General features: G+C 40.9%; 1 protein-coding gene across 20 annotated transcripts in view; it reads left to right on the top strand.

The window, feature by feature from the left end:
* Positions 1-17,028, top strand: part of Sox6 (SRY-box transcription factor 6) — a 586,344-nt gene that overhangs the window by 289,470 nt on the left and 279,846 nt on the right. For all 20 annotated transcript variants that reach the window (XM_076941377.1, XM_076941314.1, XM_076941365.1 and 17 more), the window contains one exon: positions 8,993-9,200. In XM_076941377.1, coding sequence (XP_076797492.1) covers positions 8,993-9,200 — 208 coding nt within the window. The remainder of the gene's footprint in view (positions 1-8,992; positions 9,201-17,028) is intronic.

Raw genomic sequence — 17,028 nt, 5'->3', positions numbered from 1 at the left:
CTAGGTATGGGCTGAATATATATATATATATATATATATATATATATATATATATATATACCACTGTATATTCAGTGGTATTAGAATTCAAGAACAAGTAAGTCTATTATGTAGAATCTCAGTAAACCTTTCCTTGAATGGGGCGGGACTCACCCCAGTCATAACGGCTATTGCAGAGGATACTGAGAAAAAGGACTCACGGCTGCTGGGAGTGCAAACTGGCACAACCATTGTGGGAATCAGTTTTGGAGGCTCCTCAAAAAAACTAAAAGTAGAGCTATCATGTGACCATGCTATTCCACTTCTGGATGGCTGCCTAGAGAACTCTGTGACATAGATATTTGCACCTCCATGTTTACTGCAGCTCTACTCACTATAGCAGAGATTGGAACCAATATAGTTGTCCATCAGTAGATGAACAGATAATGAAACCTGGTACATACATAAAACAATGTTATTCAACTCTGAAGAAAAATGAAATCACAAAAATTTCAGGAAAATGGATGGACTTAGAATATGTAATATTAAGTGAGACCACTCAATCACATAAAGAAAAAAACCTGCATGTTCTCTATGTAGTACATGCAGTATACTCTAGGTACATGCATGTATATAAGTAAACAAATGTGTGTGTGGAGTATAACATTAGAAAGGAGAACAAGAAATAATATTTTAAAAATACAAAATGCTAACTAGTGAGTTCACATATGTAGTATAGTTCCTATAAATCTCTTTTATTATCTCCCTAAGTATAACACATTTTCAGGGCAAAACAATAATGTGGGGGAGTTACCTTACTGTGAGTTCTGGTTGATATTTTCATTTTCATTCCTATTCCTGTAGGCTTTCATTCTCCATGGTACCAAACCAAGTATCTTTCACTCTTTAATCACATTTAGCTATTCAGATTATAGCGTGTAAAGATTGTTAGAAGTATGCTTAATACCAGAAGTTATGTAACTCTGAGACTACTTAGGAATTCTGATTTACTTTTTCTGAATCTCAAAGAGTAACATGCCATGAATTTGAAAATGTTGTGGTAATTATTTAAAATGGCTGCTGGTCAAGCTGACTATCTAAGCTTCGGTGGCTCTGCCTAGCTCAGCCATCATTTTCTGTGGCCAGAGGCCAAGTGCGTGCAGCAGCTAGAAACGGCCAGCCAGAAATACCAGCCCTGCCACCCATGAGAAGCCAGCATGGGAGATGGCTCTGCCAATCTTCCATGTTGTCTCTGCAAGGCTGGGCATTGCCCAGACCATCCTGCCAACCACGTGGGCTCGGTACAAATGAGACTCTAATGCTTAGATTATACAAAGGCTTATATATTTGGTAATGATCAATAACAAGATGCCCACTCAATCAGAGGTGTAACCCAATACCCAACCTAGATATACCAGCTACCTTTGACTTCAGGAGATACTTGAACATCCTCCTCCATGTTCCCCTCTCTCTTATCTCTCTCCCATCTCCTAGCTCCTCCTCTTCCTTTTCCTCTTCCTCTTCTTACTCCTTCCACCTTAGCTCCTCCTACATGAAAACATTGAGAAACTTGTTTTGCTTTTTTTCACTGTGTATTATAATTTTGATTATATCATTGATGAGATTAATCATCAAACCCTTTTCATTTAAATAGACATTCTCTTTAGGGAGGCTTCAGTGGGCTAGACTGAGGATAAAGCTGTGACTAGAAAAGATGCGCCTAAAATGGACATCAGGGTCTGGGCATGGAGCTAGGATTGTGTGTGTGTGTGGGGAGCATTTTAGCATTCACAGAGCCTGGGTCTAGCACCATACAAAACAGGCATGGTGCTACATGTCCGCATTCTCAGTACTCAGGAGGTGGAAGCAGGAGAATCAGAAGTTCAAGGTGATCTTTGACTACATATAGTAAGTTGAAGAACAGCCTGGGATACATGTGGCCACATTTCAAAAGAAAAAATAAATAGGAAAGCACATTAAATTGACAATACACAAAGCACAAAAATGCATGCGTTTTATTTCATTTTGCTTATATGCTCAAGGAAGGGTAAGAGAGGCCATTACTTTGTCCTGACAATCAGTGACTTAGGCCATTTCTCAAGCCTTTCTTTCAGTGACAGTGTGGGTCTCCACTCCAGGATATAGGCAAAATCCCATTCCTGTTCTCTGCTCTGCAGCTCCCATGTCTGGACACCATGTTTGACACTTGCAGCACTAGTCCACTTCACTCCTCTGCCTGTGTACTGCTGCCCATCCACATTCCTCACTGAGGTGTGGCCACAGCCCAGCTGACTCAGAGCCTTGAATAAGGGAGGAGATAGCTCACTTGCATGTGTAGGATAAGTGCTCACTGATAACATTCCTAGAGAAAATCTAATTGCTCAGGTTTCTGGAGCTTTGTGAGGAGCCAGTACCTAGTGGAGTCAGCTTGGGAGCAAAGGGTATAATGTAGTCTAGGCTCATTACTCCACTCAGATGAATTAGTATGAATAAAATCCTAAAAGTAGTGCCAGTGGCTATCATGACAGTATGCAGAAGAGACAAGTAACATAAAGCACACAGACAAAGGACATTTAGATTCAGTAATAAAGAGTTCCTGAATAGCTAGTGGTGGTTACCATATGAAATGCTTTATAAATGATTTACTTCTCACAGCAACTTCTTGAGCATATAATTATAGCTCAAGTCTATAAAAAGGTAGTCTAACTTTCATCCTTGAGACTGTGGGTAAGCTCCAAGACTCAAAGATTGAATAGAAAGCTGTGACTGACTTACAAGGTGTCAGCGATAGCCTTCTCTCCCTGAGAAGCCAGGTGAAAGAGCAGACACAATATGGAGAAGTCACACAGTAATAGAGAAAGGAGTGTGTCCTCAAAACTCTAGCCATTCCAACCCAGAGCCTTTGAAACATTCCTGCTCAGGTACCTTACCTCTAAGCAAGTCTCTAATATAGCTGGCTACTGCACAGACTTAACTGCTGCTTCCCAAGAGACCCTGAGACAGAACCAACAGTTCTGAATGTTGTTGTAAGTACTTCAGTTTGGAAGGATATTTTATGGAATGGGATGCAAGCAACTGCAGCTTCAGTTTGCTAATTCTCAGGTTAGATTAGTATCAAAAATACAATTGAAGTCTTTTAGAAGGGAAATCTTCCTCCTGGAGAGAGATGTGTGGGAACAGAAAGGTTTACAAGGTGGGCTTGTTTGGAATTACAGCATTAGACTGTTGAGGTGACTGTTTTATAGGTGTATGAGTAGAAAGAGCTTTGGGCTTGGAGTAAGAAAGCCTGCTTTTTGATGTTCACCTGCCAGCTCCATCCAAGTGGCATGGCAGAGACACTCCTGCTGAGGGCTGGCTTGCTTCCCTCAGAAAGAAGATGGGGATTCACTATTTAGTGGAGTAGTTTCTAGAGAAATATAGAGATTAGGGTGTACAGGGGTTTGAGAATTATGTTAAATGAGAAATGAGGGGGAAAGGTAAACAGAGCATACTTAGATACTACTATTTGATCTCTTAAGATATTTTAACAACTGTAACATGGAAGAAGACATTGATTGATGTTGCATAATTTTGGAGGAGAAACAGGAAATGATGTAATAGAGTCAGTCATTCTGCTGCTACAACAAAATTTCACAAACTAAATAACTCAAAACAGTCAGAATCTATTAATACTGCAGGGTTCTGAAGGCAGGTGGTGTGGTTTGGAGGAGTGTCCCCAGTGTCCATGTTTTAAGGCTTGACTCTTAGCATGAGGTGATGTTGTGAGGTGTTGAGAAGTGGAACCTAGTGGGAAATTTTAACTATTGGAGTTGTGCCCTTGAAGGGAATTTTGGGGCCCTAATATTAGTCTTTCTCCATTTCCCTCCCTCTTCCCACTCTCATTGGTCAGGCTTTTTTCCGTATTTGCTTTCAATATGTTTTCATCATGATATGTACCACAGGCCCAAAGTAGGATTAGGGTTTATAGATCATAGGCAAAATGATGCTTTCTTCCTTTTAAGTTGATTTATCTCAGGCATTTGTTACATTACTAGAAAACTAACTAAAGTACTCAGAAAGTCTAAAATCAAGGCACCAGCAGTTTCAGTCTGGTGAGACCTTCCCCAGCCTCATGATGGTTAGAGGGTGTTCATTACTGCACCGAGGAGGCTAATTAACAATGCCCTTATTGTTGAAAGGGAAGGATGACAAAAAAGGCCTGGCTAAGTTGCCAATAGGTTTTTGAGTCACAAATTTCACCCATGAGGGCTTTACTCCATCAATAACTATCTCATCAAGACCCCCCTCTTCATACTATGTTTAGGCAAGGAGTTTGGGGGAGGAGATTTTATATATATACATACATATATATGTATATACATACATACATATATACATATATACATATATACATGCATATATATATATATGCAAGTATATAATTTTAGCCCATAATGATTCTCTTGTATTGTCTGAAATTCTTCAGTTGAAGATGGAAGAGGCTGTTCTCAGGAGATCATAAGAAAGGGACTCTGAAGATCCTTAAGCAGACCAGGCTTTAGGCTCATAAATGAATCTCCTCTGCTTCTTTTAAGTATCCAACTCCAAAGTAACTTTTGCTTTTCTGTATTACAGAAATAGTCTATTCATTGATGGAAAAATTAGAAGATTGGATAAACAGTTTAAAAAAAAAACTGCTACTTTTGGTGGAACCATTGAGAAGAGAGGCCAAGAGGAAACATTTCTTTTGAGGGCGACAGTAGCCTGCTCACTGAGCTTCTCACTCCTGGCTTTATTTGGTGCTCCTGTGATCACTCATGTGACTTAGTAATTGTTTTCCAAAGAAAGATCAAAGGAAGGGAGTCAGCTCCTGTCTTGTTTTTTATAAGACTCTCACAACTTACTAGATTTATGAATTTTGTCTCTTTTATATCCACATTGCAATGTTAAAGCCAAGCACAATTTAAAAATTTACAAAGCTGTTTTTTGTAGTGTGTGTGTGTGTGTGTGTGTGTGTGTATCCTTTCATAGGTCAGGGTTGATGATGCTGGGTGTCTTCTTCCATCTCTCTCCATCTTTATTTCCAGATGGGGTCCCTCAGTAGATCTATAGCTCACCCATTTGTATAAAATGGTTGGCCATTCAGTTGCAGGGATTGGCTTGTCTCTTCCCTAGCAGTTGGATTCTGACTGTCTGACACCATGCCAAGCTTTTACATCAGAGCAAGGCTCTGAATTCAGGTCTTCATGTTTGCACAGCAAGCACCCTACAGACTGAGCCATCTCTCCAGTCTCCACATAGATTATTTTACTGTCTTCTTAGGGAGCACTCTATCCTACAGAGAGGTCAGGACCTATGTCTCAGAGCTACCATACTTTTACATGCTAGGGATACAGAAAAATCTTTGCACATATTTCTCAGTTGGTCTGGCATAGAACCTGTCTTTTCTTAGAAAATTACAAAATAAATTATGTATATATATATATAAATTATCCTTAAGAAAATTTCCATAAAATGATGTAACTTTCTAGAGTGGTTCAAAATCTTTTATCAAAGTTTGTTTGCTGCTCTCTTTTTAAATTTTCCCTCTATTTTGACTATATTTTCTTTGGTAAGTTCACATAGAGACTATATTTTGAGACTATAACTATTCCCCACCCCCACCCCCACCCCCAATTCATCTCTTGCCTATCCTCCTCCCAGACTCATGTCGTGTACTTCTTTAAAAATTTAAAAAATGCTTATTATACTTGGTTGTAAATACTGCTGAAGAAAACTGACTCCCTCCCTTTAAGAGTGGTTCCTTGCCAAGTGCCCCTTTCCTATCCGTGCCATAGTGCCGATGGCTTGATCTCGTACAGACTTTGTACAGGTTCCACAGCTGCTCTGAGATCATGAGCGCTGTGCCTGTGCCTGTGTTCTAGCCAGAAGACACTGTGCTGCAGCTGTCCTTCCTGACCTTTGGCTCTTACACTCTTTCCACCCTCCCTTCCATGATGTTTTCTGAGTCTTCCTGGGAGGGGCCATTATAGATCTCTCTCTCTCTCTCTCTCTCTCTCTCTCTCTCTCTCTCTCTCTCTCTCTGTGTCCCTCCTTCTCCCCTTTCCTCCCTCCCTCTCCCTGCTCTTTCTCCCTTCCTCTCTCGTTGCCCCTCCCTTACTCCCTTCCTTCCTCTTGCTGCCATCCTATGAGTCAAAAATTTAAAGATACGTTGATTTGCTTGTCAGTTTTACTCAAAAGAATTAGAAGCAGATCTCTGTTCATGAAAATCCAAGTGTTTATGAAATTTTATTACATTTAAACTGATAGGCACATCCCCTCCCCATGTCTCCAAATGCCAGCATAAGCACTTTTGTTTCAGTCTCTCACTACTTCAGCCTCTTCTGAGTTTACTCCATGCCTGTGTTGGTGCCTTGGGAACATATGAGTAGTTACCGTGGCTGTTGTGAAAGAAATGATGACTTTGCAACCTCATGTTCTGTACTTGTTAGTGTAGAGGCACATTGCACAGATCATGGGACAGAGGACAGCATGGATCATCAATGAAATAAAGGAGCCCATGGTTATTGTCTTTGGTATAGGATGATGGTAATTACATTCCATGACCATAAAATAAAGGACACAGTCTAACAGATAAGCAATAACCAGCTTACAGGACTGCTTGAACTTGAGCCTGAGGGACAAATGCCACTCCATGCATGGAATGCTGGTCTAGAGTGCCTCTCCAGAGCCTTTCAGCCTCTATCTGACACCTGTGAGGGGATCTCCATTCTGGTCAACGGAGTCACCTGTCAGTGAGCCGGTTCCTGGTCCACTGTTTTGTCATTCAGTTCCTCTGAGCTTGTGCCAGGGCTTTAGTTTTTATTTTTGGGATATACAAGCATACTTTGCATCTGAGGGAAAATGAAGGATAAAGAATCTAGTGATCATTACCAATATCACAGTCACAGTGGCACTGCAACTATGTTTCTGGGGACTTTGTTCATGCAATGTGGAGACTGAACCAAGCATGCTAAGGAGTCGAAGCCTATGCCCAGCAAGCATTGCACAGAGGGGCTTCTCAGCTCTCTCCACAGAATGCTTCTAGATGTTAGCTGGGAGGCTAAGTCTTCCGTGGGTAACAGAGGTATCTGGGTGCAAGATAAAGAACTCTAGACCGTGCCTCTTCCATTTACTTTGTCTTTTTCAAGTTATTTCAGATTTCATCATTGTAGATAGCCCCTCTGGCGTTGTGATAGCAATAACATGAAGGCAAGGAGCAGAAGACTCATCTCACACTGTTTTAAACTGTTTTGTTGAAATTCATACCACACAGTTCATCTATTAACACAGTCCATTCAGTAGATTTTCAAGTAATCACAGTATTTAAGTTAGAGGGTCATAACAATGCCTCTAGTCCCAGTGCTATATCTGTTCCCCCCCCTCGTCTCTGCTCTGGGGGCTCAGCACCATGCTGAGGGGCGGGGTGTCTCTGGTCCCTTTCTCCATGTGAATGGTGGCAGCAGTACTGGTGAGCACAGCCATTGTTTCATTCAGTGCAGTGGAGACTGGCTGCTTTAGCTCCTACATTCCCGCTGTACCACCACTGTCTCACTAGCTTCTCATTTCTTCCAGCACCAGTTTCTTTCTGTCACATGTTCTTGGAGACCAACCTGGGGTCTTTTTCATGCCAGGCCAGTGTTCTGCCTCTGACCCAGCTCCAGCCTCATTCGCTCAAGCTGGCAGGGCTGCCTTTGGAAGAAGACATTAGGAGCCATTAGAATGTTGATGTTTCTGAAGACTAGACATCTCAGAGTTCTTGTTTTTAATCAGGAAAGGAATATTTTTGTTGAGGCAAGGTATATGGAGGGCTACAGACATGTAACAGTTGTCTCTAACCCTGGGTTCTTAAGTTTTATAAGTATTATTTTATTTTAACTTACGTGTATGTGTTGGTTTGTGAGTGTGAATATGGGAATACAGGTGACCACAGAGGCCACAGACACAGTACCTTGGAACTGGAATTGTAAAACTTTGAAATGAACTGTGTGGGTGCTGGGAACTGAACTCTGGTTTTCTACAAAAGCAGTATGTACTCTTAGCAGTTGAGACATTTCTCTATCCCTGATTCTCAGTTCTTATTTGGAGATACAAAATTATTTCCTTTTCGAAAAGCTTTCATGTGGTGTTTGTATTTTAACCTAAGATTTGCTCCCTCTCTGTAGCTATAGACGGGCCTCCTAGTAGTTAGCAAACTTTTGTAGACTGGGAAGTAATTTCTATTCAAACATTTCTGCAATGAGCAATTTACTGTTGTTAGAGACAGTTTTTAAACGCCATGTGAACGGCATGCTATAGTGCGCTGGAGCATCAGGGGCAAGGCTGAGGGTGGGCAGGGGCTTCTGCAACTATGGCCATGTGTGCAGCCTGAAGTAAGCTGGTGTCCTACAAACACCAGCATGCAGGACACTGATACTGCTGACTCTCTGGCACAGGGTTAGACATTTTATCTAATTCCTAGTGAGTAGTGAATGCTGGGCATTGGCACTACCACCATTTCTAAAGTTTCTAAATGGTAAAAACAAAATTTGTTTATTTGTTTTTTTTTTTTTTTTTTTTTTTTTGTGCTATGTACATATTTTAGTCTGTGGAAAGAGTATCGCTGATGAAAGGACCCAGTTAGGGAGAAAGACTTTACCAATTCTCTACCGGCTCACCGAAACTGGATGCTCATAAATTAAAAGTATGAGTGAAGGAGCAGCCAAGATGTCCAGTTTTGTTTTATTACCTCAAAAATGAAACAGCTTGAACCTGGGCTTTGAGTTTAGTTTCTTTGGTAATTAACTTCTACTTTAAAGTTCAGCTTTGCTTATCGGACAAGCAGTTCTGTTTGTCTCACTGAGTTATTTTATTTTGTTAAGATAATTTATTAAAACTAGTGACACTCATGAGCTATCCTCAGCAATTAGGTTTTCTTCTTTCTTTTTCTTTTTGGAGTGGCTGGGAAAGAAACCTATATATTAATGACTTTTACAATCTCATTTTATTTTTCTAGGAGTCAGAGAATAATAAGTTATGTTCCCTATATTCCTTCCGAAATACGTCTACCTCACCACATAAGCCTGACGAAGGGAGTCGGGAGCGCGAAATAATGAACAGTGTTACTTTTGGAACCCCGGAACGCCGCAAAGGAAGCCTTGCCGATGTGGTGGATACGCTGAAGCAGAAGAAGCTGGAGGAGATGACTCGGACGGAACAAGAGGGTATGTGGACTTCCCCTCTGGGCTTTTTTTCCTTCGGCCATAGCAAAATAACCAGGATCCCAAGGGCCAGAAGTGCCTACGTAAGGCAAGCTGGGAATAGTCACTCAGAGGTTACTATGGTGACAGCTGACTGAAGTCCATTAAGTGTGCTAAGTAGGTAGGCCCAGTTTTCTCAAAACCTGTGCGTTTGTTTGTTTCTTACAATACCCCAAGGATTAGAACTGACCTTAACCATTACCCTGGAAATAGATAGCAAGAGAATTTTCCTAGCTACATACAGTTTTAGAGATTTTTCTCTTATTTTCTTTTGACAGATAGGTTTTTTTTTTTAATAATATGTCCCATTTAAAAATGAAGTAAATTTTTTTCTAATGTATTTCTCTTCCATCTTATGACTGTTATACACGTAAAATTTCACATTCACTCCTGAATGTTGGCATAGAGTGGAGAGCCGCCAATGCTCTCCAAAGGTGGGATGCGGTGCCTGCGCAGGCTTCTGCGCTCAGCTTCTCTCCAGGACTCTCCAATGCATTTAAACAGAACCCTCTGTGTGGTATCACATTGAGTGTGTACATGTGTTCTTTAGCTGTGTGCTTCAGGCCTGACCTAGCCCTGGAATTTTCACTTGTAAGTGAAATCTAGAGCTCGGTGACACTCTAGGGAACTTTGATTAGCAGGTAGTTCCTGGCTAATTGAATTTTATTATTGTAAATATTTAACGTTTGTCTTTTATTGATATTTGTGGAACTATGACTAAAAAGTTGTCCTCACTTTCTTGTCATGCTAATCAGATTGCTGGCATGTATTTGATGCTTTTGATGACCCAGGCTATTCTGCAGTAACTTAGGAACTGCAGCCCTGTCTGACACTCTACCCAAAGCTCAGTTTTTCCAAGTCACCGAATTCAAAAGTTGCTGTGGTCTTATTATTTAACATGGCAATTGAAACATTTTGAGAAATAACCCAAACAATGAATATGAAAGTCCGTTATAAACTGCAAACTATGTGGATTTGAGATGTTCCTGATGATTATTACATTATAAATATTAATTATTCCACTGTGTTTCGATGTAATGATGCCTCTGGAGACCACTGAGGTAATTTGGATGCTCAACTTTACAGTTATTTCTCTTTAGTTACAGACCTTTAGAATTCTTGTGCTTGCTTGATGCATATAGCACATATATCTTTCACACACCCATGTGTGTGATTGGTCCTTTTTGTCACCTGAGGGTACACTGTGTGTATGTGTACTCATATCTACTGATTGCATCTTCAATACTGGGTTTCAATCTGTTTATTTCTTTTCTAATTGTCAGTCATTTCTAATATGCTTCTTACATTCATCTCTAGATTGTGAAAGAAGATGATTGGTATATTCTGATCTATATTAAAAACATGAACAAGTATGCTCTAGAGGGGCCGATGAACAATTATGGATAACACATGTGATCATTAGTGTGTGAACTCTGAGCTGACTTTTTTGTTCTTTCAGAGTTTTATCTTCTCTATGACTTTCTTCAACAGTCTAGTGAAGCCTATAACTCCTCTCTTAGCGCTATGGTAAACTCAGAAAATAAAATCCATAGACTTACAGAGAAGTGAAAAATATTAAATACCCAAGTAATTTTTAAAATATGGTAAGGCAGAATGTGATTTTTTGTTAACAGTAAGATAGAGTTTAAGGTAGGGCCAGCCACGCCCTTCTAGTGTAGCAGTGCTGTAACTGATACATGCAGGTGTTTTAACAGTTACAGGGAGATTGGAGGACTTTCTGTTGTCACTGTGATAATACTGCAGCCACAGCAGGTGTTGCTTTCACCCATCACCCGTGGAAAGGCAAAAATCTCAGTCTGAGCTAGTTGGGGAAAGGTTGCTTTTCCATCTGAGTTCTATCTCTCTGGCTCTTGGGGTCTGTGGACTCAAAGTTAAGAAGGCTGACACTAGATTACATGCTGTGCTCACAATGCATAAGGGAGTCTCAAAAGTTTAAAGAATTCATAGTCTAGTAAAAGGCATAGGACACATAGTGAATGAAACCCAGTCTTAAGTCTAACAGTGACAGGTTCATGAGAGCTGAACAGATCAAATTTTTGGGAGTATACAAGGTGATGTGATTGCTCCTGCCTATAAAGCCACCGGAGGGTTCTATGAGGAATGAGTCCTAACTAGTCTGGAGAATGAAAGCATTGCTTTGGTGGAATGCAGGGAAAGACATTGCAGGCTGAGGAAGGGCATTTGTAATGTTAAACAGCCAGCCTTCAGGTTCAAACTTGAGGAGAATTTGCATAGGGGTTATTAAGATAGGAAAACTAGACTGTGTTTGTATCCTGACAGGCCTTGCCATTTTGGCTACAAAATTCAAATGAAATATTGAAAGTAATGGAGAAGCTGCCAACTGTTCTGTTCTACATGGCAAAGGACTAGAACTTTGCTCTGAGAAAGTGAATCTGGCAGTTCAGTGTAGGACGGATGGGAACAGGGACAGGCATTTAGGCCATTGTTCCAGGCTAGAGATGATAAGGGCCTGAACTAAGGCAGCAGAAGTGAGAAAGGAGGGAGGCATATGGAGATGGAGTCAGGAGAGGAATTGTGAAGATGTGTGAGTGTGTAAACCAAGAGGTTGTCCAACTGTAGCTCAGGGTTTTATTGTTGTTTGTTTTGTTTTTTTAAACTCTGGGCAAATAGGAAGGTGGTGATATAATCAGTACAATAAAGTGTGAGAACGTGGTTTGCAAGTGGGAGCAAAACATGGTTTCTAGTTTTATAATGTTATAGTTTGAATCCCATTTTTTAAATGTGTGCATGTGTACACACATATGCACATGTGCATGCCCACATACCCACATATGTGTATGCAGCACACCTGCTTTAGAGACTGTGTGAAGGTCAAAGACCAACTTCAAGTGTCAGCCCTTACTTTTCACCCTGTTGCAGTCAGTGTTTACTGTCCTTTGCCACTGCATACACCAGGCTAAGTGCCCTATAACCTTCCAGGGATGGTCCCATCTCCACCTTTCCTCTCCCATAAGCATGCTGGGATAACAGATGCACACTACTGTGTCCAGCATCACATAGATACTAGGATCCCGAATGCAGGTCTTGATACTCTTACAGCCAGTGCTTTAGCCACGCAGCCACCTCCTCAAGCCTGAGTACCAACTTCAGTTGTCTTCTGGTAGCAATAGACTAGAAGGCAGTGGGAGATCAAGGAAATATAGAAAGGTCATTAAAGATTAGGATAGATTTCTGATTTTAAAAGGATCACAGCATAGCTCTCAGGAGGCCAGACAGTCCCCCCAGTACCTGCTTTGCTTTGGATCTTTAAAGCCTTGGGTCTGACTTCTCAGGTGGGACAGGACAACTCACAGGGCACGTAAGAGCTGTTCGCATATATCATCTTCCCCTCCACTTCACAATTTGAGGGCCATATTTTAGGATCAGCTGATTGACAAGCCTGTATGGATTACAGGATAAATGAGGACCTTTCTGAGTCATTCCCAGAAAATGTTTTGTCTCTTTATCAAATTAAAAAGACCATCCCTCTCATTTCTCTTAATGCAGAAACTCATCTGTATGAAGTTTATCATTGTCCATTTAAACCGCTGCTTACATAGTAAAACAGCAACTTTCCAGGCAGATGCTCTGATCCACTATATCACTGTTCTCCCTGAGCGTGGCTTGACTAGATTGCAGAGAATCTGACGAATAATGGCATTTTGTCAGAAGCACCCCCTCCCAACAGTGAGGCTGATGGGAAGATGAACAAGGGTTCTGCCTTTTGTGAATTTAACTTTGATTTAATGTCATAAGTTGATGAATGGCTATGTGGCACATAGGGAAATGATGGTTGAGTAGAGAGACATAGGAGTGTATTGAATGACTAAATCTCAGAATCTTCTTCTTTGTAAAATCCTATTGATACTAGTGGCTAACAGCGCGCAGAAAGGCTGTGATTAATAGAGCCAGGTTAGAATGCTTCCAAGATAAAAATCCTTCAGCTGTGATTAAATGATGAATTCTAGTTATCCTGTGTTACCCATCTTGTTGCCAGCATAGCTGGGTCCTAACATAAGCGACAGTTGTTAGAAAATGAACACTTTAAAAAGGACTTCTATATCTAAATACATATATTTAATCAGAGAGCCCTTTGGCTTCTGAAAATAGGTTGTCTAATGAGAATTTCATTTGAGCAGCTGCGACTGAGGAGGTCAACAGGCAGCGCTAGGAGAATATGGCCCAGCTGGTTAAATGTGGTGGCTGTCGTGATTTAAACGGTCAAGTGCTGCTTGTAATCCAGGACCGTCTGTTTGTGGAGGGAAGAGTGAGTGCTTCAGCATAATGTACAGCTGTTTTAAACTCTCTTTTAATAATAGTGCTCCAACCACTGTCATGTCTTGTGCATCATACTACTGAGTATATGATCCCAGGCCGCTGGGGTGGGTTGCAGTCAGCACTGGGAGTCATGTGAGGGACAGGGAGACAACAGGAAAACCCTTGGGTGTCATACAAGACTTTCTGACTCTGACTTTTCAAGACTTTTTTTAGGGTAATAATTACCACCATCGTGAGGAAGCAGTGGTGGTTGGAATTAGGTAGAAATATCAGAGTGGATGTAGATTTTTTTGAGGAAGTGTGCAGAGGACACAGCTTAGCCATGGTTCCATAGACATGCCTGGGTCAGAGACATAGAGTATGAATTTGCCCTATCGTGTGCTTTAGGCCATCAGGGTGATACAAGGACACAGATACACTGTGCTGTGCCCCCACACAAAAGGCAATAAGCTTGGGATTCTGGCAAAGCAAGCTTCTCAAATGATGCTATAGCTGTTGGGAGTACCAAGTATGTGTTTCTGTATATGACAGTTACACTGGTATTATTTACATCTCTAAGTAGTCATCTGGTCTGTGTTCCCACCGAAGTATACCAACATTGTATGCCTTTGTGTACTAAAGTTGTTGTCTAGTATAGCTGAAATGAGGAGAAAACTCTGTTTTGAAAGTCATGTCCTAGATTGAGGTAGATTTGTATTTGAATCCAAGTATCAGTACTCATGAAAGCACTACAAACCGGCATGTGGGCTGGAGCTAGAACGAGGTGTTATAGTTTGATGGTTACTCAGTATTTATCACAAAAACTCTATAGTACAAATTACTTTGTGTTTTAGTTTTTTTAACTAAATTGTGCATAATTATTGCCTTAGTTACTTTTCTATTTTTATCATAAAACACCATGGCCAAGGCAATAAAAGCAAGCATTTTATTTAGCTTGAAGTTCCACGGTTAGAGTCTATGATGGTGAAGTGAGGAACAGCTGAGAGCTGAGCTCACATCTTCATCTACAGCCAGGAGGCAGAGAGGGGAGAGAGAGAGAGAGAGAGAGAGAGAGAGAGAGAGAGAGAGAGAGAGAGAGAGAGAGAGAGAGAGAACACTACCTTGCTCCCAGTGACACACCTCTAATAAGACCACACCTCCTAATCCTTCCCAAACAGTTTCACCAACTAGGGGCCAAATTCACATATATTAGTCTATGGGGACCAATCTCTTTCAGACTACCAAAATTATAGTGCTGTTTTGAAAATCAACCATTGGTCAGTGCACTAAGTCATGTGGACCACTGTGGGCACACAAGCACTCAATAAATTGAGCCAGAGTTATCTCCTGGCTGTGAGACCTTTCGTGTATGACTTAACCCTTCTGTGCTTCTATGAAGCTGGGTTGTGGGGACTGGTTATCACTTTTGTCATCACGGCTATTATTGCTATTGTTATTGTAACTACTATTACAGTGCTGTTATTTGAAGAAACTTTTCAAAGAGAAATGTTATAAAAATCTCATTGCATGCAGCAGGCTGTAGGAAATGCCCTAGGGTGTTAAGGGATTTAGCATTTGGTGGCAATGGTGTTCTTGTGTTCTGGAAGAGCAATTCAGTTTTGCTGGCCTTTCAGGCTTTCTGGAAAAGCTGATAGTAAAGTTTCCCCACTGGAAGCCAGTCTTCCCTGCTGTGAAATGTGGAATGCAGTGTTGTCAGCCACCAAGGTTGGTGGGGCCTTGGATGAGGTTTCAGACTCCTGTCAGGAACAATGTGTTCCTGTTGCAATGAAATCTGTGGAATCCTGTACAGTAATAAGCACCTTGACACTCACACCATGCTGTAGCGTTAAAACCGTTTTGTGGCAGAATGTATGAATATTAAGGTTTTACTACTATTTTGATTGATTGTTGAAGTCTTAACACATTTAAACCTTTTCTGATTATCATTTATAAGATTTGTATATAAAAAACACATTAAAAAGACTCAGGAATATGGCTTCTTCAGTGAAGTACTGCCATGTCACACATGAGGGCATGAGTTTGATACCCAGAACCTACTTAAAAGGTCACTCCAGTACTGGGGAGGTTTGCCCATGACGATCCTGGGGCCTTGTCAAATTGGTGAGCTCCAGATGCAAACTCAAAATTTAAGAAAGAAGAGATTGAAGAAGAGACCCCATGTAGACCTCAGCCTCCATGCACATGTATGCCTGCCCCAAACATGTACACATACATATTACACCCATACACATGATAATAATATTTATATTCTTGGTGCTATATTGGATTATTTAGTGTGGAAATTATGCTTAGTGCATTTTCAAGTTAGGTATATTTGCTTTTCAATTTTTGGAAACTGGCCATGCTCTCATGTAACTTTAGGGATCACAGAATGAGTGGGAGTTCTGTGGCCCATGGCCTTTTGGACAAATCATCACTAGCTCTGTCTGCAGCTGTTTTGTGGGCCCTGTTACAATCCAGGTAACACACTATGCAGCTGAGTGCTCTCCTTAACTTCTCTTTGTTTGGCTTCTGCTTTGAAATTGTGCTGTAGATTCTTGGCCCATTTCTAGCTCCTCAGATTTAAAGGTTATTTTTTTTTCCTGGCTCTTTTCACTAATAGCTTTAGCAGACACAAGCAATTGTTTCAGGTTTATCTTTTGCTGAATGGGGAGGGGGTTGAGGGTGCTCCAGGCATTTTTGTTTACAAAGGGGCAGCTTCCTAATGGCTCACAGGAGCAGGAGCAGTCTCCTCTGCCTTTTGCATTTGGGAAGTTTGCATTTTCCCTTGAAAACCCATTACATTTTCTTCAGAGGTTTTTGTTTTGTTTTTTCCTGCTAGTTTCAAAAACTGAGCAAGGGAAAGTTTGGAATTTTAGTATTTTTTAATAGTTGAAAGAGAAAATGAGCAGATAAGGAAGTGGGTCATTTAACATGTTAGCTGATGATCAAGGAGGTGAATGCTTGGGCGCGAGGACGAGGCTCTACCCTGACTGCTCTCCTCCACCTGTGCAGCTCTTGCTTTAGACACGAAACACACTACAGCTTTGCTGTTATCTTCCATTTTGTTCTGAAATAGTTTTGGATTAGTTTTTAAGTAATACATTTAGTTTTGCTGGCTTTAGATCTTTTTAAAAACAATACCACCCTGGAGCTTCTGAGCCCTGGTTTGTATCCTCACCCCTGTACGACATGATGAGTTTTGCTTTGTAGTATAATGCAGTTTCACTTCTGTCTAATATTCCACACACTGCTCTAAGCTGTGGCATGTAACAGTCTGTTCTACTGTCCTGTCTCTAGATATTTGAATTTTTCACAATTTTCGGTAGTGCAGCAAATAATACCAGGAAGGGTCTTAAACTTGTCTGATGCACCTATGACTGAGGGTCCTCCCTTCAGGACAAGGATTGTTAGTATTGATATTGATAGTGACAAACATGTATACTTTTTTTTTAAATTATTTGCTCTTTCTCTGTCTCCCTCTCCTTTTTGTGTGTGCACGTGAGTGTTCTCT

The sequence above is a fragment of the Arvicanthis niloticus genome, chromosome 1, assembly GCF_011762505.2.
Source record: "Arvicanthis niloticus isolate mArvNil1 chromosome 1, mArvNil1.pat.X, whole genome shotgun sequence".
In the NCBI taxonomy this organism is placed as follows: Eukaryota; Metazoa; Chordata; class Mammalia; order Rodentia; family Muridae; genus Arvicanthis; species Arvicanthis niloticus.
This window is presented reverse-complemented; position numbering and strand designations above follow the sequence as displayed.